The following is a 25,853-nucleotide window of genomic DNA, read 5'->3' on the forward strand; positions in this document are numbered from 1 at the left end:
GCTCAATTCCAGGACTCTGGGATCATGACCTGAGCCGAAGGCAGAGGCTTTAACCCACTGAGCCACCCAGGGGTCCCTTCAGTTTTTTTTTTTAAGATTTTTTTTTTTAAATAATTTCTGCACCCAATGTGGGGCTCAAACTTAAAATGCCAAGACCAAGAGTCCCATGGTCTATCACCTGAGCCCGCCTGGAGCCCCAAGGAGCTAAAAACTTCTGTCCACACAAAAACCTGCAAACAGATGTTTAAAGCAGCTTTACTTGTAACTGCCGAAATAGAGAAACAAGAGAAATGTTCTGCAGTGGGTGAATGAATAAAAAGAAACCGTAGTACTATCATTCAGTGATGAAAAGAAATGAATTTTCAGGCCCTGAAAAGACATGGAGGAACTTAAAATGCATACGACTCAGTGTAAGAAGCCAATCTGACAAAGCTATGTGCTACCGTAGGGTTCCAAGTCTATGACATTCTGGAAAGGGTGAAACTGTGGAGGCAGGATAAACAGGAGTGGTTGCCAGGGGTTTATGGCAGGCAAGAGGGATGAATAAGCAGAACACAGAGGGTATTTAGGGCAACGAGACCACTCTATAGGACACATGTCACTATATGTCAAAACTCATACAACGTACAACACAACGAGTAAACCCTAATGTAAACTGTGGACTTCAGTTGATCATAATGGATCAATACTGGCTTATCAATTGTATCCAAAGTATCCCATAATGTAAGATGTTAATAATATGGCAAATGGGAGGTGGGAGTTGGAAGGCAGATGGAAATTCTCTGTACTTTCTGCTCAATTTTTCTGTATACCAAAAACTGCTCCAGAAAAGTCTATTTAAAAAAAAAAATAAGAAGGGACGCCTGGGTGGCTCAGTTGGTTGGACGACTGCCTTCGGCTCAGGTCATGATCCTGGAGTCCTGGGATCGAGTCCCGCATCGGACTCCCAGCTCCATGGGGCGTCTGCTTCTCCCTCTGACCTTCTCCTCGCTCATGCTCTCTCTCACTGTCTCTCTCTCAAGTAAATAAATAAAATCTTAAAAAAAAAAAAAAGAAGAAAAATGTAAGATGCTGACAAGAGGAGAAACTGAGTATGGGGTATGGGAGAAGGCTCTACATTATCTCTGCAATTTTTCTGTAAAGTTACAACTCTTCTAAAAAAGTTTATTTTTTTTTTCAAAGATTTTATTTATTTATTTGACAGAGAGAGATCACAAGTAGGCAGAGAGGCAGGCAGAGAGAGGGTGGGGGAAGCAGGCTCCCTGCTGAGCAGACGACTGATGCAGGGCTCGATCCCAGGACCCTGAGATCATGACCCGAGCCGAAGGCAGAGGCCCAACCCACTGAGCCACCCAGGCGCCCAAAAAGTTTATTTTTAAAAAGAATGAGGAAGTCTATTATACAATAGTAAAGATTTTTCAAGATAACCTAATGTTAATGTAAAAAACAAGCCACAGGATATTTTTAGAATGATTTAATTTACATGTATAAATTGTATGTTAAACAAATGATATAATTAAAAATTGGAATTAAAAAACATAAGCACAGAAAAGAACCCAAGGCCTTCCCACCAAACTTCAGCAGCGCTTACCTCTGCAGAGCCAGGCATGTGGGTGTGTGTGGGCAGCTCCCTTGCGCTGGGATGCGTTGTGGGATTTTCACTTTCCGCATCCTATGTTTAATAATTACAAGCGTATCACCCAATCATGTTTCTGGTAAAAAAAAATTCTTAAACCAAAAGCAGCCACCCAGAGGCTCAAGTGCTGGTGAATAAATACACATGAAGCATCCAGCCCAGGATGCGCACTCAGAGCGGCAGCATGACTGCCACAGCTGATCTCAGTAAAGGCAGTGCCACTCTTCTCAGCACCAACGAGAATGCCCACTTCGGTCACGAAGCCTCTGTTTAAAGACAGTGCTCATGTCTGCGTGGCTTTTACCGTGTGAAGCTGTGGGCCGGAGCTGGGTGTGGGGAATGCCTGCCTGCAGAGCTCCTGGAAATGGGAGGGAGCTTCTGAGTCAGCTGACGGGGGCTGCACACAGGGCAGGGTCCCCCCACGGCAGTGCTGGTCCCAGGCCAGGACCTGCCTCCCTGCGAAGTCGCCCCTGAGGGCTCATCTAAACTTCCGTGTGAATGAATGGTCCCAGAGGCAAAAGAAAGTGCTGCCAGTCTTCCAAAGAAACCAGGTATTACAGACAGTGAGCTAAATTCTATTGCGCTGCCTCTCCATTTTGATGGCATCTTCGAGTCCTGTGCGAGGTTTTAGGGAACTCTGATGCTCAGCATACACGTGGGGCCCAGAGAGAACGGTACAGCAATACCCCACCATGCAGTCAGACAAAGAGGAGATCTTTAAAACACACCAGTGCGTGAATCGAAGGGTATGTTAACAATTTCTTGCAATTGGCTTTAAAAATAGTGCTCTAGGACAGAGAACTGGCAACCTCCCCCGCTAAAAAAATCCAACCCCCAAACCATAAACCAAGGCTACAACGGGGAATTCCTATGCTACCATCTTCATGTGGCCATTTTTCATTTCTGCTCCCATTAAAGCTTCAGAGTGGAGAGGGTGGACCTCAGGTGTGCCTGAATGGCGCAAATAAGAATGTACAAGATAACCCCGCTTGTCTTTTTATATCTGATAGAATAATGTTTTGATCCACTAGTTTTGTGTTAGAAGTCAGCAGACTTCCATTTAATTTTATTTGTAACTTGATAAAGTGACTCAGTGAAGACTAAAAAAACCAATATATTAACATAGATGAGAGAAAAAGAGACATTGATATTTCCTTAAGAATGAGTTTATAGGCCATCAAAACATGAGGAGGGGCACCTGGGTGGCTCAGTGGGTTAAGCCTCTGCATTCAGTACAGGTCATGATCCCAGGGTCCTGGGATCGAGCCTCGCATCAGGCTCTCCACTCAGCGGGGAGCCTGCTTCTCCCTCTCCCTCTGCCTGCCTCTCTGCCTACTTGTGATCTCTGTCTGTCAAATAAATAAAAAAAATCTTTAAAAACAAAACAACAAACAAACAAAAAAACGTGAGGAGTAAGGGTCAGTGGTATCGTCTCTGTAAGTGCTTTGTTACTGTTCAGCTTTATGCTTTTGAAAGTTTTCTTTTCTGGATTTTTAAACCTAAAACTGATTGCTATAATCTCTCTGAAAGTTCATAATGGTAAGTTAACATTAGTGATACAAATAAGCCTTTTACAAAACTTGGATCAGATTTTATCAGGTTTGATTTTTACCAGGTAGCAAATTAACTTCAGATTTTCTCAATTACTCATTTGCTACATATTAACTACCAGCAACATGTTTAATATTCTTCCCAATATAGCTGGAAATGCACAGCTAAAATAACAGTAATAGTTTATACATTCCTAACTAGCAAAAAAATAGTTCTGGGACTTTTTTTTCCTTTTAAATTAAGACAAGAGGGCCTCCACTTCCAGAAGATAATCTTTGCCTACTTCTCCCTCCTGTCCCATAGGACAGAAAACCCTGCACATTATACAACAAACGTAAGACGACAGTGAAATGAAAGAAGAGGCAGGCCAGTGGGGATTCTGAGATCTGAGGCACAATAAGGTGGCGAGCATCCTGGGCTTTCCTTTTGCCTCAGGTTTTCCAGAGGGGATACTGGAAAGCTAGCAACCCCGAAAAGCCAGTGCACTGAGACAAAACAAACAAACAAAAAGTAGTAAGAAAAACCTCCCTTTAACCAGAGGTCCAGTAAAGTGGCAGCCTAGCAAGAAAGGAAACTTTCTGCCAATAATCTCAAAAAAACATAAACTGCCACAGCTCACCCAATATGGAAGATAATGTAAATAGCCCTAAAGCTAGTGAAGAAATTGAGTTTGTAATTAATTTTGAAAAAGAAATCTCTAGGCCCCAACGGTTTCAATGGAGAATTCTACCAAACATTTAAATAAGAATGAAAATCTTTCACAAAATCTTTCAGAAAATAAATGAGAAGGAACCTAAATCAGAGCAAAAGAAAACTGCAAAGCAGTGCCCATTAGGAATACAGATGCAGAAATCCTTTACAAGGTGTTGGCAAACACCAATCTAGTGGCTGCACATAGTCCCAGGATGCAAGGCTGAGTCAGTATTTGAAAGACAATCAATATACCTCCCATATTAACAGTTTAGAGAAAACATCTACATAGTCACATCAACTGATACGAAAATACACCTCACGGGTTCAACACATAACCAGGCATGATAAAAACTCCCAGAAAACTAGGATTGCACAGGGATTTCCTTAACTTGATAAAGAATGAACAATTTCCCCCTAAGGTTAGAAATAAGGTGGAGCGCCTGGGTGGCTCAGTGGGTTAATCCTCTGCCTTTGGCTCAGGTCATGATCTCAGGGTCCTGGGATTGAGCCCCCCATTGGGCTTTTTGCTCATCTGGGAGCCTGCTTCCCCCACCTCCCTCTGCCTGCCTCTCTGCCTACTTGTGATCTCTCTCTGTCAAATAAATAAATTCTCTGAAAGAAAGAAAAAGAAAGAAAGAAAGAAAGAAAGAAAAGGCAAGAACTCGTACCATCTCCAGTTTTACTCAAAATAGTGCTGGAAGTCCTAGTTAAAACAATAGGAACAGAATTGAAAACAGAAACTGAAATGCATGCGGATAGGAAAAGAGGAAAAAACACTGTCCCTACAGACATAACAGTGTCTGTAGAGAATCTCAAGGGTGCTATAAAACAATCCTCCTAGAACTGTAAATGAGCCCAGCAAAATCACAGGATAAAAGATCAACATACAACAATCAAATGAACTGTAAATCACACACCTTGTAAGGGACCAATATCCCAGATATAAAGAACTCCTAAAACTCAACAACAAAAGAACCCAAATAAGTTGATTCAAAAACAGGCAAAATACATGAATAGACATTTCTCCAAAGACGACATACAGGTGGCCAATGATCATATGAAAAGATGCTCAACATCACTCGTCATTAGGGAAATGCAAATTGAAACCACAATAAAATACCATGTCCCACGCATTAAGATGGTCATTGTCAAAAACCCAGAAAACAGGAAGTGTTGGCAAGGATGTGGAGATTCTGGAATGTTTGCACAACTGCTGGTGGGGATGTAGAAGTGTGCCCTCTGGGAAAAACAGTATCAGTCGTTCCTCAAAAAAAAAAATCAGAATTATTATATAATCCAGAACTCCATTTCTGGACATAGACCCCCAAAAATAGAAAGCAGGGTTTCAAAGAGATATCTGGAGGATACCCATGTTCACTGCAGCATTATTTAAACAGCCACAAGGTGGAAACCACCCAGGTGTCCATGAATGGTTGAATGGGTAAACAAAATATGGTCTCCCCATACAATGGGTATCATTCAACCTTAAAAAGAAATGAAGTTCTAACGCTACAACATGAATGAACCCTGAAGGTATGAATGAGGACAAATAATGTATGATGCTACTCCTCTATGAAGGACTTAAGAGTCAAATTCATAAAGATGGCAATTAGACTTGTGAGCCGAGAAAAGAATGGGAGCTATTGTTTAATAGATACAGAGTTTAGTTACGGGGCCATGAAAAAAGTTATGAAGACAGATGGTGGTGATGGTTGCACAACAATGTGAATGTACTTAATACACTGAATCACACACTTTTTAAGTTCATGGATTGGAAGACTTTTGAGAAAAATAATAATTCTCTCCAAGCTGACACATAGATTTAACACAGTTCATAACAAAATCTTCGTAAGTACTTTTACGGATATAGGCAAGATTATTCTAAAATTTATACAGAAAGACTGGGAGAGCTGAAATAACTCTGAAAAAGAATGAAGTTGGAAAAGAATCATTCTACCCAACTTCAAGGCTTGCTTCATAGTTCCAGCAATCAAGACTGTGTAGTATTTACACGGGCGGACACACAGATCTGTGCAACAGGACAGAGGGTCTGGAAACAGCACCGCACAAGTCTGGCCAACTGATTTGGACAAAAATGCCAAAGCAATTCGGTGGGGGAAGAGCCTTTGTAACCAGCAGTTTGGGAGCAATTGGATATCCATAGGCAAAAAACTAAATCTTGATCTAAACTTTCCATCCTAAACAAAGGTTAACTCATGAAACATATGTTACATGTAAAAGTATAAAACTAACGAGGGAATATCTCTGATACCTAGGGCTTATTGAAGAGTTCATAGGACACCAAAAGCATGATTCATAAAAGAAAAAGAAAAAAATGAGAAGCTGGACAGCATCAAAATTAAAAACTTTTGCTCTGTGAAAACCAACAAAGGACAAAAAAGACAAGCTACTGAGGATTTGTATTTAAAACACATAAAGGGGAGCACCTGGCGGTTTCAGTTGGAAGAGCATGCAACTCTTTATTTATTTTTTTATTTTTTAAGATTTTATTTATTTATTTGACAAATCACAAGTAGGCAAGAAGCGAAGGTAGGGTGGGGTGGGAAGCAGGCTCCCCGCTGAGCAGAGAGCCCGAGGCAGGACTCGATCCCAGGACCCCGGAATCGTGACCTGAGCTGAAGGCAGAGGCTTTAACCCATTGAGCCACCAGGCGCCCCGTGCATGCGACTCCTGATCTTGCGTGAATTTGAGCCCCACATTAGGTGCAGAAATTCCTCAAATAAATTTTAAAAACTTTACAAAAATAAAAAAGTATATAAACAACTCTCATAACTCAGCCATATAAAAACAAACAAGACATGGGGTGCATTTCACTGAACGGAATATGTGGATGGCAAGTAAGCACATGAAAGGGTGATCAACAGCTATTGGGGAAACACAAATTAAGACCATAGTGGGATACTGCTATCCACCTATCAGAACAGCTAAAACAAAAACAGCAACAAAACTAATGCTGGCAGGAATGTGAAGAAATATTGTCTTAAATACATGTTGGTGGTAACAGAAAATAGTACAGCCATTCTGGAAAACAATTTGGCAGCTTTGTAAGAAATTAAACATATATTTAACCCTACAACCTAGCAATTATACTCTTGGTCATTTATCCCAGAGAAACAAAAAATACGCTTACACGAAAACCTGTGTAACAGATGTTTATAGCAGGTTTTTTGGGTGAGAGTCCTAAAATGGAAACAAACCAGATGTCCTTCAACAGGTAAATAATTAAACAAGCTATGGTACAACCATGATCCATACCATGGACTACTTCTCAGCAGTAAGAAGGAACGCATTATTAATACATGAAGAAAGAGAGAGAGACACACACACACGTATATTCCACCCGCCAACCCCAACCCCTCACACATATAAAGAAGGAAAGAGAGAACTCACAAAGGAAATTTAGTAAAACATCTAGAACATCTTACTGGACCATGTCTTTTAATTTAGTTATTTTAGCATAAAAATCCCTAGTAATCTGAGATTAGTGGTCAAAGGTAGTATATTTCAGGATTTTACTTATTTTCATAAGTAAAAACGAAACTATAGCATTTTATGTACAAATTTAAAATATTTTCAGATTTTATTATATATTGTGTTCTTTAAAATTATCTATCTGCTTTTGAACCTTAAGCTCAATTACTTTTCTTCTACTTCTGGTTCAAAGTTCACACAATGCTATATACCAAATACACTGATCAATAAAGCCAAAGTTCAATAAGTCTGATCTGACTTAATAAAGCAATAACTCATTGTATTGACTTTTAATAATTTATTATTCAAGATGAATAGGGGATTTATAAGATTATTTCCTTAACTGAAAAAAATGACCGTATCGGGATGTTTCATTACATACTGCAATTAAGAGCAATCTCAAAATGAGGCTTTACACATTCACTGTTTTAAAGAATTTTGAGTGAATGAATGAATGAATGAATGAATAGATGTCTAAAACTTCTTAACCATAAAAAACTCAAGTTTATGCACCTGGGTGGCACAGTCAGATAAGCATCTGGCTCCTGGTTCAGGCTTAGGTCGTGACGTCATGTTGGTGGGATGGAGCCCTGTGTTGGCTTTGTGCTCAGGGTGGCATCTGCTTGAGATTCTCTCTCTGGCTCCCTCTGCCCCTCCTACTTATGCTCTCTCTAAATAAATAAATAAATCTACAACAAACAAACAAAACTCAAGTCTCAGAGCTAACTAGGATATCTATAAGAATGACACTTGCCTCACTGAAGCTCGCAGAAAAAAAATTTAAATAAAGAAACATATAATACTAGTAAATGAAACCAAGGCTGTCAAAGAAAAATAAAGCAACCAGAATACAACGTCAAATTAGGTCCCTCAAAAATCCTCATAAAGGGCTCAGATAAGTGAAGGCCATCTCTCTCCACTGTAAGTAGTGATTATTATTACTTTTTAAATTTCATTTATTTATTTGAGAGAGAGTGTGCACAAGTCGTGGGGAGGGGCAGAGGCAAAGGGAGGAAGCAGGCTACCCACTGAGCAGGGAGCTCGACGCAGGGCTCAATCCCAGGGTCCTGGGGTCACAACCTGAGGACCTCAGCGGAAGGCAGATGCCTAACTGACTGAGCCACCCAGATGCCCCTGAGTTTTCTGAATATCAAGATAAAGACAATCTGCGGGTCTCAAACCATGCTTAATGCAAACAGAAGCACTGTTTACCTCCTAGGTAAACAGAAAGGCCAGAAGAAGCTCCGCTTCTGGCCCCAGATTCACCAACTATGAACAATCCAGCTATCCTACAATCCTAAAGCTTTTTCATACTCAAAACACACTTTAGACTTTTTTTTTTTAAAGATATTATTTATTTATTTGACAGACAAAGATCACAAGTAGGCAGAGAGGCAGGCAGGGAGAGAGGAGGAAGAGGCTCCCAGCCAAGCAGAGAGCCCGATGTGGGGCTCGATCCCAGGATCCTGAGACCATGACCTGAGCCGAAGCCAAAGGCTTTAACCCACTGAGCCACCCAGGCGCCCCTAGATTTTATTTTTAATCCCAAACAATGGTGGGAATGCAAAGGCCAGTGAACGGAGTTAATGGCCATAATCAAAGTTTCCAAGATCTTTTATGCAAATTAGAGAAAATATAACTTTTTTTTTTTTTTTTTTAAATCTCCACCCCATCCATCCCTGGGATCTAAGCCTGCAGGGTCTGACGGAAGCCAAAGTGGTGAGAAGAACGTGAAACTCCTTTTTTTAAAAATGCAAAGATCTGCATTTCTGTGGATACTGCATATCCATTTCTAATAATTTTTTTAAATGTTCTCACAATTCAGAGACTAAAATGGAATGAGCAATAAATTCAATACTTAAGAAAAATTAGCAATGAGGAAAATGCATGCAGTGTTTTTTTCTACTCTGGCCAACTTTGCCTGGAAAAATGCAATTCAAAACCTCAGCAATTTTGTCCCTGTAAGCCTTCTTACTGTCAACTGAGTTTTTCCTTTTATTATAACCACTTAAGAACGGAGCTTTCCTCCACCCGGCTTCACTGAGGTAAATCTGACAAGTATTAGAATCGTGCATATGTAGTGTGTACAGCGTGGTATCTGGACACACGTCCACACTGTGAAATGAGTATCACCGTCAAGCTAATTAACACATCTATCAAAAGTGGTTTTTCATGCAGAAAAAGCCTTTTATAGGAAGAGTATTCTGGTTGCGTTTTGCCATTTTCTCTGTGGGAAGCCTAACCAACCTGATGGTAAACTCCCCGAGGGTGGGAAGCAAGTCTTGTACTTCTCGGCTGGGGGCCCAGGCACCACATTCCCGAGATGCTGGGGATGCGGAGACCCACATGGCGCAATGCTGAGTGGGCATCCCGTCAGTGTTTGCGGTTCCTGGGGCTCATCTTTCTCCCACTCTAATTAATAGACAAGCAACAGAAGACAGATCTTCAGAGCAACTACCCAGCTTTCATCCGCTTTCTTGTTAATTAGTACCTCATGTTTATTACTCAGTGTCTGAATTCTCCAATTAAATCATTCTTGGATTGTTTTATTTCTGAATGTGTAATAAATATTGAAATTAATCAGGTCACAAAAGCTTTAAATTGTGTTCTGTGCTAATCCATTTTTAGGACAAGAATGGTATCTGGCATCTTCCTAAAATTCCCATTAATTAACCACAGTAAATTGTACGGAAATGATGTTAACTGCAAACAACCCGTCAAACATGCCCTAGGTTTATCTGGAATGAAAGGCTGTGTCTCATGCTTCACATCCTAGTCCAGTCTATGTCTGCTTCTCCAGAGATACTAAGAATTCTAGAAACAAAGAAACTGTGTGGGAAGTACCCAAGCTCTAGACCTTTTATGAACTGGCAGAGCTGAACTGATGATTTGTACAGAAAGAAGAGTCTGGGCCCGAACCCGACAGTGAGCCACAGCCAAAGTGAATGGCAGCATTTAAGGATACTTCTGAGTCAGCCACGAGCTACGAGCTGCTTTGCTACTGCTCAAAGGCCCTTTGATGGTCCCTATCAATGGTCCCTAATCCAGTGAGCATAACATATACCTGAGTGTTTGATTCTACTGTCTTTGGATACTAGATCAGAACCCGCAATTCACTTTCGGGAAGCAAACTCCCTTTCCCGAGGTGATCAACGAAAGCATGAAATCAAATCAGTTTTGCTGTCTGTTGCTCAGAGGAAGAAATGTTTTCTTTGACCCTTGGAGAGCCACGCAGGTTCGCGGTTTTTGCTTTAATCTTACTAGCTCCTTCCACCCCTCTTGTGCTCGCGGGCTGGTGGACTCGTGCGTGCACTTCCAGAGCTTCTGCTGTGCTCTCACTGGGTCACATTTGCTTATGATGAAATCCATTTGTTACTTGTTGACTCAGATCTCCCCAAGAGACTTAATGCTCTTGGTTTTCATGTTCTTCACAGTGCACTGAAAAGCTCCTCTTTGAAGTAAAATGTTTTAAGAATGAAAATGTGTGCACTATAATAACAACATTAAACTCCTTTCTTGTCATTAAATAAACTAACCAGCAACCAAATGAGTTAAGGCAAAACTTCACCATCGATACATAGAACTCTGAACAACAGAAAAATTCTCTTTTGTTCAGGTCACATTTCAGACTCTCTCCTGTGTTCTTCATCAAGTCTGACGGGTCTGACACAGAAACTGAGTTTTTGTCTTCCGGTTGCTCAGCTACAAGATTTATTCACAAGCCCCCAAACTTGAGACTTTCTAAATTCCAGTTTTTTTAAAGTTTAAAATAAATCTCTAAAAACTCTTCCTGTATCCCCACTACTTCTTTTTCTCCTCCTCCTCTTCCTTTTTTTATTTTTTAAATTTTTTTTTTAGATTTTTATTTATTTATTTGACAGAGAGAGAGAGACAGCAAGAGAGGGAAAACAAGCAGAGGGAGAGGGAAAAGCAGGCTTTCCGACGAGCAGACAGCTCGATCCCAGGACCCCGGGATCATGACCCGAGCAGAAGGCAGATACTCAACAACTGAGCTACCCAGGTACCCCCCAACTACTTTTCTTCTAAGACCTGAACTTGTTATAGAACTTTTGAGGGCAACAACACAAGACAACAGAATCAGGGGTCTTTTACAGAACAGTGTTGCTCAGTCCTTTGAATCCAAACATGTTTCTGTTACATATTTTTTTAAAATCTCAACTATTCCTTTAATGTATTTTGAAAAATAAAATAAATAAGTATGGTGACTAAAAATGAATAAAGCAGTGTTACAAAGCACTGTATTTTTAGTCCATACACTCCTTCTCTTGAGAACAAATTTGTTTTAAAAAATACAAGCTGATCCTTAAATATGTTTGAACTGCATGGGTCCACATATACACAGATTTTTTCTTTTTGATAAATACAGTACACAACTGTAAATGTATTTTCTATTCCTTATGATTTTCTTAATATTTTTTCTAGCTGACTTTGTTGTAAGAACAGACTATACAATACATATAACAGAACAATTATGCGCTGTTTATGTTATTGGTATGGCCAACAGTAGGTTCTCACTAGTTAAGTTTTGGGGGAGTCTGAAGTTACATGCTGATCTTCGACTGCATGGGGGGGAGGTACTCATAATTCCTGTTGTTTGAGGGTTCAGAAGTGTGCAGTTAAGAAAAGAATGGCTACAGTTTGTAGTGAAAGCCAGGTCTATGGTTCTAAAATTACCTCTAGCACCACTGGCAAATCAGAAAGTGCTCATAAACTGAAAGGTCCCTTCTGATTTTCCTTGCTTTCTTCAATGCAGTTTGAGTGCTTCAAGAACATGTTCAAAACGCCGGGAGGGTATGGGTGGCTCGGTGGTTAAGCGTCCGACTCCTGATTTCGGCTTCGCTCATGATCTCAGGGTTATGTTATAAGATCGAGCCCTATATTGGGCTCTGCACTGGGCACGGAGCCTGCTCGTGATTTTCCCTCTCCCTGGCCCTTGCCTTTCTCTCTCTCTCTAGAAGGAAGGAAGGAAGGAACAGAGGAAGGAAAAAAGTCTCCTATTCAAAACTCCTCATTTTTAAAATGACAATGTAACACAATAACTGATTAGCCGCATTGTGGAAGAGCCTTGGTTTTGTCAAGATTCGCAGTAATGGATTTAACAACAGGGTGTTTTTCAAAAGACATTAAGAAACAGAGTTCAATTTATAATCACTTTTCTGAAAACAGTATTGTATTTTATAGAACAAGGATCATGCAAATTTAGCGAACTAGCTCAAATCCACTATTTACACTGAGTCAGGACCTCACAGCACCTAATCCCCCCGGTTCCCCATACCCTCTAATTTCGTCAACTTGAAAGGAAGGTTTTCTGGTTTAATTCACAGTTTTGAGGAACTACCTGGCATCACTTTAAGATGCGTATCCAAGCTCCCACGTGGGCAATAATTCGCTTCAGGCTGCTAAGGCCTATACAGACAGCAGGTAGAAAAAATGCTGAGGAGAAGTTCAAATCGTACTAGTGTCGTCCCAGAGCCCTCCCAGGCGCCGGCAGTGCGGGCGTCCATCAACAGCTGCCACACTTATAAGTGACTCTTCGGAAGAGACAGATCTTCTTCATGAAGGGACTTAACTCAGATCTGAATGTGAAATGAGAACAGAGATCCTGACGCCAAGGCTTAGACCACCGCAGTAAACTGCTGTTGTCCGCTCAAAGAAATGATCTATGCGATTTAACATTAAGTAAGCAACGAAGAAATTAAAAGAGGAAAACACAAATGGCATTTATTTAAATTTTCTCTCGCATACTCAACTCGTGTTTATTTAAAGTAAAATACTTTGTAGGGATGCCTGGGTGGCTCAGTCAGTTAAACAACCGACTCTTGGTTTTTGCTCAGGTCCTGATCTCAAGGGTTGTGAGATCAAGCCTCATGTCGGGCTCTGAGCTCAGTGGGAGTCTGCTTGGATATTCTCTCCCTCTGCCCCTTCCCACACTCACACTTACTCTCTCTCTCAAATAAATAAAATCTTAAAAAACACACACACACGAAATAAAATCTTTAAAAACATATATATAAAATGTGTTTAAAAACACATATATATGTGTGTTTTATATATATGTGTTTTTAAAGATTTTATGTGTGTGTGTGTTTTTAAAGATTTTATTTATTTGAGAGATAAAGAGAGAGATTACAAGTAGGCAGAGAGACAGGCAGAGTAGGGGGGGAAAGCAGGCTCCCCACTGACAAGAGAGCCCGATGCAGGGCTCGATCCCAGGACCCTGAGATCATGACCTGAGCCGAAGGCAGAGGCTTAACCCACTAAGCCACCCAGGTGCCTCTAAAAAAATATATTTTTAAAAAGGCATCTTTGAGGGGGCACCTGGGTGGTTTGGTCGGGTAAGTGTCCAACTCTTGATTTTGGCTTAGGTCATGATCTCAGGGTCACGAGATCGAGCCTCAGACTGAGCTCCATGCTCAGTGGGGAGTCTGCTTGAGATACTTTCTCTCCCTCTCCCCCTCCTCCCCATATGTATGCTCTCTCTCTCAAATAAATAAATCATAAATACATAAGAAAGTAAGTAAGTACATGGCATTTTTGCATAATAAAATCAATGGACATAGTATTTCAGTCCAGGGTTTGTTAAGGGATATAAGACTATACGGTCACTTCTTTCTCCAAAGGCAGACACATCTGGAGAATCCAGATGCTTGGCAGACAAAGATAGTTATATTACAAACAAAACAAAAGTGAGGAGTTATTTTAAAAATTAGGCATGCAATTGTATAGTTTGCTAAAATACATGATAAACAATGAGATTATTGTATGACACCACATACTACAATTTGGTTTTATTTTGGACAGTTTTCAGTTAATTATCTAGCTAGGAACATAATTTTTGGCATAACTGACCAGTAAAATCACAAGTTTAGGCTGTAGTAAAATAAAAAAGGTTAGACTCTTGACCAAGACAGTAAACCACTTCAAAGAACAGAAAGATCTGTGCTCACTCTGTCTGTATCTGCAGCAGCAGAAGAGAGAAAAAGAACGAGTGTGCCACTTTGCCAACAAATAAGTGACTTCTCTTACACAGGGCCCATATATATGCGTGGCTACACAGAATAAAACACAAAATGATGTGCAAAACTGCTGTCTTGGTTACCAGTATCACTGGAATTAAGAAACAGAGAGAGGCCTGTCAGCCACAGACTGGTTCAAACTTGTACTAGTTTTTCCTGCCTGTAGCCTAGTTCTCACCTATACTTTCCTCAGGCTTTTGATGAGTGCGCCCATCATTTCAATCAGGCAAGTTTCATCAGACAGGCTCAAAATATCCATCTAGACCCCCCACCCGAAGCTGTCTAGGGTAGTAACTGGTCATTCAGGGCAGTAATGTGGCTGTGGCGGGCATGTTCCCTGGTCTGACCTCAGTGTTCAGGGACCCACCACACACCGATAACACCCACTGGTTACGGTCACAAAGGATTCTCGATAACCACAACAGCGTGATGTCTACAGAGTAGTTTAAAGAAGTCTTCCCAACGACAGATATACTCTAAGATGCCTGCCCATCCCAGCCCCTTTCTATTACTCATCAGTTGTCTGCCTCATGAATATGGATTGAGAGCAATAGGGTCAGTGTGGGGCTGAAATAAGCATTTAGCACAATGCATGGACCAACAAATACTAAACACAGCACTCGCTGCTACCATGGCTCCGTCTCTCAGATCAGGAGTGGAGCACAGCTGGAGCAAGAATCCAGGGTTTCTCCCCTCCCTCCTCGTCTCTTGGTTGTAGAACAAAAGAAAAATACTAGAGTGCATCACATGAGCAAAGAGCAGCACTGCTCAGCACTTTTGTTTCAGCTCTGTGTTTGTGAGAAATGTGCAAATGGGTATGGTCATGGAGGAAAATCCATTTCTTATGGTGGACCACATCCAAGAGTTGGGAAAACACTCCACTAAACTACTTGGCCTCACCCGAAACTACAGTTTGAATCTTCTGGTGTCAACAGTGGGAACAGGGAAGGAGGGTGAAAGAACACAGTGTAGCCGTGCAGTGAAATCCAGCAGGATCACGGCAAATGCTATAATGTCAATATGGTGCATAGTAGTTGGTGCTTCAGAACCACATAGCTTACATTTATGGAATGCGTTCTAGTTTTTAAGCAGTGTGATCCTCACAAAAAAATCTTAAAACATTTGGAGGTCACAAAACATACCTTCTCTGAGTGTTGAGTTTTAGAAGTTCTTTATATATATTGGACACTAAGCCTTTATTGGATATGTCATTTGCAAATATCTTCTCCCATTCTGTAGATTGCCTGTGAGTTTTGCTGATTGTTTCCCTTGCTTACAGAAGCTTTTTATTTTTATAAAATCCCAATACTTTATTTTTGTTTTTGTCTTCCTTGCCTTGGGAGCCATCTAGAAACAAGCTGCTATGGCCAATGTCAAAGAAGTTATTGCCTCTGTTCTCTTCTAGGATTTTTATGGTTTTAGGTCTCACATTTAGGTCTTTAATCCATTTTGAAATTATCTTTGTGTATGTTGGTGGGAATGCAAACCAGTGCAGCCACTCTGGAAAACAGTATAGAGGCCCCTCAAAAATAGAACTAAAAATGGTTCCTTAAAAATAGAACTACTCTATGATCCAGCAATTGCACTACTCCGTATTTATCCAAAGAACACAAAAATACTAATTCAAAGGGATACATGCACCCTGATGTTTATAGCAGTATGATCTACAATAGCCGAACTGCGGAAATAGCGCAAGCGCAAGTGTCCATCAATTGATGAATGGATAAAGAAAACTCGTGTGTGTGTGTGTGTGTGTGTGTGTGTGTGTGTGTGTGTGTTTTACTCAGCCATTTTTAGTATATGTGCTGCCAAAGTGAGCACACATGTTTTACTCAGCCATAAGAAAGAATGCAATCTTGTTATTTGCAAAGACACGGATGGAGTTAGAGAGTAACATGCTAACCACATAAGTCAGAGGAAGGCAAATACTATACAACTTCACTCGTATGTGGAATTTTAGAAACAAAATAAACAAGTAAAGGGAAAAAAAAAAAGAGAGGCAAACAAAGAAAAAGACTCTTAACTATAGAGAACAACTGATGGTTACCAGAGGGGTGGTGGGTTGGGGAAGATGGGTGAAAACAGGTGATTAAAGAGGGCACTTGTGATGGGCACTGGGTGATGGGAAGTGCTGAATCACATTCTGTACCTGAAACTAATATAACACTGTATGATAACATTGGGAATTTAAATAAAAACTTAAAAAACCCATACCAGGATTCTTAACTTTATGTTGTCTGAATTTCCCACTTCACAGATGTGAAACTGAGGCTGAGAACTTGTGACCTGCCTGAAGTCACAAAGCTAATGTGTGACAAAACCAGAACCTTTGTTTTTATATCTCTACTTTAAATATGTTACTTGGCATTCACACTCCAGTTACCTGCTATTCTATGGTAGTAATGGTTAAGTATTAAATATAAAGTTAATAGACTGATTTTGGAAGTTGTTATTGAAAAATCAGAAAGTGCTATCAAAGATACTAAAAATTCAACTGAATATAATATTATTCAACTCTTGATTTCAATGATCCTAAGAACACGACAATGTAGTCAGTTTGTTGGTCAATATGACAATACCATCGGTTCAAAGATCTTTAGAGCTAGTTAGGAATCAATGACATATTTTTTTTAAAAAAAGATTTTATTTATTTGAAAGAGAGAGAGCATGAGACGGGGGAGGGTCAGAGAAGCAGATTCCCTGCTGAGCAGGGAGCCCAATGCGGGACTCTTACAACCTGGAAAAACTGAATTAAGAAGGAAAATGTTTGAGAATAAATACTACAGTACTAATAATGGTGTTGAGGAATCTGAGCATATTTGCTATTTTTGTACTTACAATATTTGATTGACCTGGGTCCATTAGTATAATAAACAGATTGCTCTCATGATCTCATCTGTCACCTTAACAAACATTCAATCTTTAGTCCATGAATGTGGCAAATCTCTCCATTATTTAGGTCTCTGAAGAATGTTTTGTAGTTCCCAGACTTGCAGGAGTCTTGAGATATATATATATCTAAGTAATGAATATCTTTTATGCTACTGTAAGCAGATTTTTTAAAAAAAAATCATTTTCTAATTGTTTGTTGCTAGTAGGTTAAAAATTCAATTGATTTTTGTATATTAGCCTCACATCTTGCTACCTTGCTAAAATTTACTTACTAGTTCTAGTAGTTGATTAGCATACTTCTGAAAATTTTCGACATAAACAATAATTTTTGTCTCCAACAGGAAATGCAAAGTTAAATAACTGATTAAGACTTGTTACTTCCAAACTAAGTAAAAATTTAGGTTCATCACCTCTATAAATTTATTACATTTATATCAGAATTTTTAGTCTTTTGTTTTTTTTAAAGATTTTATTTATTTGAGGGGTGCCTGGGTGGTTCAGTGGGTTAAAGCCTCTGCCTTTGGCTCAGGTCATGATCCCAGAGTCCTGGGATCAAGCCCCTCATTGGGCTCTCTGCTCAGCAGGGAGTCTGCTTCCTCCTCTCTCTCTGCCTGCTTCTCTGCCTACTTGTGATCTCTGTCTGTCAAATAAACACATAAAATCTTAAAAAAAAAGATTTTATTTATTTGAGAGAATGAGAGACAGTATGAGTAGTGGGGAGGAACAGAGGGAGAGAGAAAAGCAGGCTCCCCACTGAGCATGGGGCCCAATGTGGGACTTGACCTCAGGACCCTGGGATCATGACCTAAGCTGAAGGCAGATGCTTACCGGCTGAGCCACCCAGGCATCCCCATTTATATGAGTATTTTAACAGACAACTGAATTATAGGGAAACAGATTACATTACATTTATAAAAGAAGTTTTAAAATGTTGAAAGAGATTTAATTAGCATTTTATAAATACAATCAAACATTATTCAAAAGCCCCTTAAAAAATGATTGCTAAAATGTACAAAACTTGCACACTGAAAACAAGATTTATAATCTGAGTTTAAATGTCTAAAGAAGGAAGAGATGTTATTTTAATAAACTACACTGTAATGAACAGTAAGTTCTGAAATTAAAGTGAACCTTGGCATTGTCTTTCTTGCAAACAAAAATCATGCTCACAGGCACCTAAAACTTACTCTTCAACAGGTGATACCATTATACCCACAAATTTGAAAACCTAATACATAAATCTTTAAAAGCTGAGATACTCCAGTCTTCAAAAATTCCACGTGATCATTTTTTAGTGGGTTATGAATCAATGTAGTGGGTCAGGACAGCCTTTTTTTTTTTTTTTTTTTTTTTTTTTTATAAAATAGCAAAGCAAATGGAGTATATCACATCTAATGAGGATAGACCTTATTTCATGAAACTTTGGTCTCAACTGCTTATCTATACGGACAGACACAACACTTGCACGCAGGCACGTGTACAAGGGCTGTGCGCTAGGTGGAGCTACAAATTGTATTTTTCCTATGGGTTGTAGTTAAAACTGTGAAAAAAACAAAGACAGATGTCCTCAACATCACTATCTACACAAAATGAGAGTTTTCTAAAAAACAGTACTCTCTCTATTCTCTGTCACTTACTGATGCCCGGGAGGCACTCCCCGCCACCACCGCGCCCCCCCCCCCGCCCCCCCACCCCGTGTTTACATTACTGGGGGCAGCAGCCTGGGAATTATTGGTAAATGAAAAGGGGCTTCATTCAGGGACATCACCACTCCTATATCTAATGGCACCAAGGAATGGAAATCTCTGGCAGGTCCGTCTCTGCTGCACCATGTGGTACTGGCCGCAGCTGTCCTCCTGGTTGCGTCAGTCTTCCTCAGTAAACCTACCTTCATTCTACTTTAGCTCCCCGAACCCCAGGCCACAGCCTGATATGCCTCTGGAACTGTAAAACAAGACACTCCTTCTTCTCTGGATGTCATTTCGTATCCTTGATGGGTTCAGTGAGCCTGTCACCCGGTTTTCAGAGATGACCAGTCCTGTGACCCCTTCTATGACGTTTTGCTCCATTTGTCCTAGCTTTGGTTCCTTTCTAACTGACTTCAGATGCTATCACCATATTTCAACCATTTCCCTGTCAACAGCTTTAAATTCTTGCCCTTTCACAGAAACGAACAGCCTGACCAGACGACTGTCTGCCTTCTCCAGGCTGGAGATTCTCCATCTACACAACTACCCTCGACTGATTTTTTTAAGTTTTATTGAAGTAATCTCTACCCCCCAATACAGGACTCGAACTCATGACCCTGAGATCAAGAGGCACATGCTCTTCTGACAGAGCCAGTCCGGCCCCCCTCACCCTCGCCGATTTGGACAAGGACTGGCAACTGGCTCTGTCTCCTGTTCTTCTTGTCCTGCCACCACCCCTGTCACTAGTACCTATTTCGAATGGAAAACAAACGGCATCAGAAGAGAAAGCTTTCAACCTGCGGCCACCACACCGATCCAATCACCCTCACCACACTGAGCCTTTCCTCACCCTCTCCTACAACAGACGAAGGGTCCTTACACTCTAAGGTTCATCTTCCCGTCTGTGTGCTTGGCTTTTTTTGTGCTTCATGCCGGAGACCTGGATATACTGGTTTCCACCCCTTCTGTTACCGTTACGCTTTCTCTGCCCGAACTCCCGTCAGCTTTTGAAAATGCTCAAGTCTCTCTCAGTTCTGAAGGCCTTTGGTCTTCAGATTTACCTTTCTCCTACCCACTTAAGCCTTTCTGACAAGCGTCTTCAAAATTCAGATTATGTCACCTTCTTAAATTGAACTTCATTGTTTTTTTTCAAGATTTTATTTATTTGAGAGAGAGCCGAGGGAGGGGGTGGTAGGAGCAGGGGGAGGGGAGGGGGTGAGGCAGAGGGAGAAGCAGGGAGCTCAATGTGGGGCCTGATCTCATGACCTGAGACGAAGGCAGATGCCTAAGCAGCTGCTCCCCCCCTCAGTTTTTAAGCCTGGATCCTGCTTCATCTACCCTGAGCTGAGACAGTTCTTGCTGAGCAACTCCAAAGGTGCTTCTCAAGCCCTGTCAGCAGAATCAGACGCTGCTACTGCTCCCTCTTCTTGAACATGCTTCTTGTGATTTCCTTGACTCTACACTCTCTTGGCTTCTCCTGACGTCTCTGGTCTCTAGTGGGGATCCTCACCTATTGGGTCACTCCACGGTGGGCTGCCTGGGGGTTCTCGCCTCAGACCACTGCTCTTCACTGCGAACAACCGCACTCACTCGTCAGGCTCCTTTGCACGTTCTAATGCCGCCTTCCCAGGCCCTTCATCAGTGTCGGGTCTGTAAGACCACAACTGCCTCCCCGACACCTCTGTTCATGTCTCCAAACACCCTCAGCTCAACGTGTCCAAGCTGAGCTCACCGTCCCTCTCCTCCCCCGGATCTGCTGCTCCTTCCACGTTCCTCAGGCCAGAGATGAAGAGTCAGCATTAATTCTGTTCCTGTCAGGCTTGACCACTCTCTTCCCTCACCCTCACCATACGCAATTAACCGGCCAGTTCTGCGTGCCCCAGCTCCTGAATATCCTTAGCATGTGTTCATTCCTGTCCCAGTCCCAGTTGTCACCACCCTGGTCCAGGCCACCATCGTCCTTTGCTTAGAGCACCCACACAAACCCTCCAGGTCAGTCTCCCCACCTCCAGTCTGAACTGAGTCCTGGTCATTCTCCGCATGTAGAGTAGAAATGACAGAACTGCTGATGTTACTCTGGTGCTTAAAAACCTTCCCTGGCCTTCCAGTGTGTCCAAGAGAAACCTCGAAGTCCTTACAATGATAGAGCCAAGTTCTTCACCAGCCAGCTGCCTCTCTCCCACCACGCCCAGCACCCCTGCCAAACTCTAGCTGTGCTCCCTGCACTGTAGCCCCCCGTCCCCGACCCAGGCCCTCTAAATATGCCCGTCTCTCTTCCTGAAGCTCTTGTGTTTCCTCCCTTTAAAAATTCCAACAGATCACTTCATCCAAGAAGCACTCCCTGCCCTCCCGTGTCCCAAAACTGGACTGAGGACCCCCTGATGGGAACTAACTGCTTTTATCTCCCCCAATATGCCACGTACACACTTCACTGAACCTGCCGGGGACCTGCCGGCGTCCTCTGCTGAGCTCCCGGGCGGCTGGGATGACTAATTGACATCGTCCTCATGAAGCATAATACTGGGCTGGATAAACACGTGTTGAATGAATGATTTTATGAATTCTTCCCACTTCTGATTCTAATTCCTGGCTGGCTCCTCCAACTATTTCAAATTAGACTGGCCTTTTTTTTTTTTTTAATCCACTACTTTCTCCTGTTTTTGGTCCTTACTGTGTGTCCCAATGCCACGGACATGGTCAGCTGACACTAGGGATATGCCGTCTCAATACTTCTTCTACATCAGACACTGCCTGGGCATTGCATCTCATCCCCTGGGCCTCGTCTCTGACTCATGCCATGACTAACGTGCACAGTTCTGTGAAGGCGAGTTGGGCAAAGTCTGTCTTGATTCCCGCCTTTCCGATGTAGCAGCCTGATCTCCACTCGGACATGTGCAAATGCACAGCGCAGAGACATTACCACCCAGTGAGACCATCACCAGCCTGGGGACCGAGAAAGCCAGGGGACACATATGTCTTCCTGCGGTCCTCAGGCAGCCAACTCTGAGACATCCCTGATGGTTTCTCAAGGGGCTGCTGCAGTCATGTAAGTGCCGGTCCGCACCGTGCGCACCCACCATTCTGTTATCGCTCCCTCTTCCCTTCACTAGTTCACTGTCTCTGGTCCCCACTCCTGCTCCTGGGAATGCAAACCCATGTTTCAGGATCTGCTTCTGGAGGAAAAGCAGGCTAAATAACTCTTCAGCATCACAATTTTTACTCTTGTTTTCTTATTTTGACATGGGTTAGTAAAACAGGCAGCTTTACTGCTTTCCCGGTTGTCACACGTCCTTCCTATCTTCAGACAAATTTCATTTTATTATCATTGAACACTCCACAGAAGCACGAACAAGTTAAGTCTCCCATAAATGATGTCCACTTCAAATGAATGGCAGCTAGGAAAATACATTTCTTACAAGAACAGGAATTCGACCCCAGTTTCCATGTTTATATTAAAAACATTTTGCTAGCATCACATAAAAGAACACTTATAAAATAAACAGACCTTCTCATACCTTCATTTTATAGCTTGCTTATTTTTCTGCTCAGAGACTGAATATTAACAGACACAAAAGAGAATCTAAACAGTTTAAAAATACCTTTCAGACAAAGGCAGAGACTTCATTCTTATATTGAAGCTGGGTGTGAATGATACAAGAAACTTTGGATTGTTATGTTTGTCGTTGGGTCAGTTCCTCTAACAGCTAGTAGACACTGTATTATGACTAGCAAATGACGCAAGTTCTGAACTATATCACCAAAATATAGCACCAAGTATCCTTCAAGAATTTTTTTCAATTAAGCTAATGATTCATGCTCTGTTACTACAGAGGCACAAGTTAAACCAAGAATACTTACTGATAATTTGCAAGGCTGAAAAATGTTCAGTTAATTGCACATTACTTGGGGCTGATGATAAGCTTGACTGACATCCTGGGATATGATCTTTTGCCCTTTCTTTACTTATTTAATCTTTAATCATTCCATCATTTGTCAGAGATAATTTATTGGCTAAGCAAAGTTTATAAATTCTCTTTTAGCAAAGTTTTTGAATTTTTAAAATTTGTTTAAAACCAGAACGCACAGAAATCATCAATGCTTAAGGAATTTCAGTGCTTTCGGGGTAGTAATAAATTTTTACTTTCATTACAATAAAGTATCCTTGTGAAGGGGTTTTGTGTCTTCTCAAAATTTTCTAAGGTACCTGGGTCAGAGTATTAAAAGAATTCTACTATTATCATACATCAGTGATAGTAATATTATTTTTATAAAAAAGTATGTGAAATCCATGCCTCCCAGCCCTGATACATTAAGTATATTCTCCATTTATAATATATGTAATGCCTAGAATTAAGATGCCACAAAGCTCCCTAACAAATAAAAACAAGTCTCTCTCTCTCTCTCTTTTTAAAAAAGATTTAATTTATTTATTTGAGAGAGCGAGCAAGTAAGAGAGAGCATGAGAGGGGAGAAGGTCGGGGGAGAAGCAGACTCCCTGCAGAGCTGGGAGCCGATGTAGGACTATCCCAGGACTCTTGAGATCATGACCCGAGCCAAAGGCAGTTGTTTAACCAACTGAGCCACCCAGGCGCCCCTCTCTTTCTTTTTTTAAAAACAGATTTTATTTATGTATGATGGAGAGTGACAGCGAGAGAGGAAACACAATCGGGGGAGCTGAAGAAGGAGAAGCAGCTTCCTACTGAGCAGGGAGCCCGACGCAGGGCTCGATCCCAGGATGCTGGGATCATGACCTGAGTTGAAGGCAGACACTTAAAGACTGAGCCAGCCACCCAGGTGTCCCTAAAAACAAGTCTCTTAAATACTCTATAGATTGCCAGGTGACCCACCCCTCCTCTGTGTTAAGATTCACATTTTTACACATTCTGGTATTTCTGAAACCCAGATGCATGTTACAACTGATGGAGTCATAGTCTAATTGGCAACATTTCTCCCATCTTAGTAGTACAGCGAATAAAGGACTGAATTGATGACAGCTCACACTGTTCAACAGGACATCATCGTTGGTCCAGCACTTAGACAACGGTACGGGCTTTATTTTTATTCTTTAACTGACACTTGGGACAACCTCTTCATTATATAAAAAATGTCAGTTTTTTACTCGAACAAACAAACAAACAAACAGAACAGCAATGGAAGACACCACACAGTAGAGCGAGGCTGAATGAGCATTTTATAGACATGCTCTCAAGCATCATGATTGTGTCCAGCTTGCTGGATGGAATGATTTCAAAATGATTATTATTTATTATAGAATTAATTAAATTAAAAACTGGGTGATTACAAAAGGGAATTATTTACTTAAAAAATTTATCTATTCCATCAGAAAAGAGAAAGGGATCAGAGAAATATTTCTTGAACAACTAAATGGAAACCTCAAGTCTACTTCAAACTTCTTCAGAACTACTTCAGTCTGCCTCTGGCCAGGACTCTGGCAACTTTCAGTCATTGGCTCACTGTTCATGCATGCCTTTTCAGGCAAAGACTGGCTGGTAAAAATTTGTAAAGCAGTGTTTTTAAAATTTCTCTCATGCAAGACTGGCTTTAAGACACTCAAAAAAAAAAAAAAGGGAACAGTGGTTGCAACTGTTGAATTTTCTTTAGTAATAAGTCTGTTGCACATTTTTCTGTAGAAAATGAAAATACTAAAATGTTACAATACTTTAGTGATATGCACAGATATCATAGGAAAGCCTTGTTTTCTTGCTCCTTACCATGCTCATTAAAAAATCATGTCAACCAGGGAAACCTAGTTTCTAATTTTTAAAACAGGAGTCTTGTTAGTGTTACACTAACATCTAGATAAAAAAGGATATCTTTGGGGGCACCTGGGTGGCTCAGTGGGTTAAGCCGCTGCCTTCAGCTCAGGTCTTGATCTCAGGGTCCTGAGTTCGAGTCCCGCATCGGGCTCTCTGCTCGGCGGGGAGCCTGCTTCCTCCTCTTTCTCTCTGCCTGCCTCTCTGCCTACTTGTGATCTCTCTCTGTCAAATGGGTAAATAGAATCTTTTTAAAAAAAAAAGGATATCTTTGAAGAACAGGTTAAGTGGGAAAAGACAGAAATAACATAATGAAGTAATATTTTCACATAGATAGAGTGCATTTTGAGCTAATTTTTTTGAAAGATGTAAGGTCTGTGTCTAGATTTACATTTTCTTGAACTTGGTTGTCAGTTGTTACAGCATCATTTGTTGTAAAGACTGTCCTGGTTGGCTTAGTCCATTAAGTGCTTGCTTTTGGCTCAGGTCATGATCCCAGGGTCCTGGGAACAAGTCCCACATCAGGCTCTTTGCTCAGCCAGGAGCCTGTTTCTCCCTCTGCCTGTCACTTCCCCTGCTTGTGCTCCCTTTCTCTCTCTGACAAATTAATAAAATCTTAAAAAACAAAACAAAAGACTGTAACTTTTTATACTTTCCACATCAAAACACATTCTCCGCATTCACCAAATATAAAAGACAAATTTCCAAAGACATTGGTTCTTACTCTACCTGGCTACACATCCCAGGACCATCTTTACTAGCAACAAAGAATATATGTTTACTAAGTATCCCAACAATCAGTATCAAAGTATGCAGGTCAACCCCAAAGCCAGCTTAATTCTATACCTATAATAATTAAAGTCACTGTCCATTTAGTTGTAAGTTCACGCTGCAGCACACTTTTAGGGCCCCTCGGGATTTCTGGTGATTCTGCTTTCTCATTACGTAGTATTTCCCAGTGATCGGGGGACATGGCGGCCAAGGCAGGCCCTTTCGAGGGACCATGACCACCGTGTTCAGGAAGTGATATCAGGCTCGGAGAAACCAGGCAAGCAAAAACAGGTCAGAGCTCTTTCTCAACCTGATTATT

The 25,853-nt window shown here is 41.2% G+C and overlaps 1 protein-coding gene across 7 annotated transcripts in view; it reads right to left on the reverse strand.

The window, feature by feature from the left end:
• ATE1 (arginyltransferase 1) overlaps positions 1-25,853 on the reverse strand; it is a 166,255-nt gene that overhangs the window by 11,863 nt on the left and 128,539 nt on the right. Inside the window, exon 12 of one of the 7 annotated variants that reach the window (XM_032311906.1) lies at positions 12,361-12,969. The exons of the other annotated variants lie outside the window; for them this stretch is intronic. Within the exon in view, the coding sequence (XP_032167797.1) occupies positions 12,959-12,969 (11 nt within the window). The 3' untranslated portion in view covers positions 12,361-12,958. Of the gene's footprint in view, positions 1-12,360; positions 12,970-25,853 lie in introns of those variants that run through there. 7 annotated transcript variants of the gene reach the window in all.

This window comes from Mustela erminea, chromosome 14, assembly GCF_009829155.1.
Source record: "Mustela erminea isolate mMusErm1 chromosome 14, mMusErm1.Pri, whole genome shotgun sequence".
Classification (NCBI taxonomy): Eukaryota; Metazoa; Chordata; class Mammalia; order Carnivora; family Mustelidae; genus Mustela; species Mustela erminea.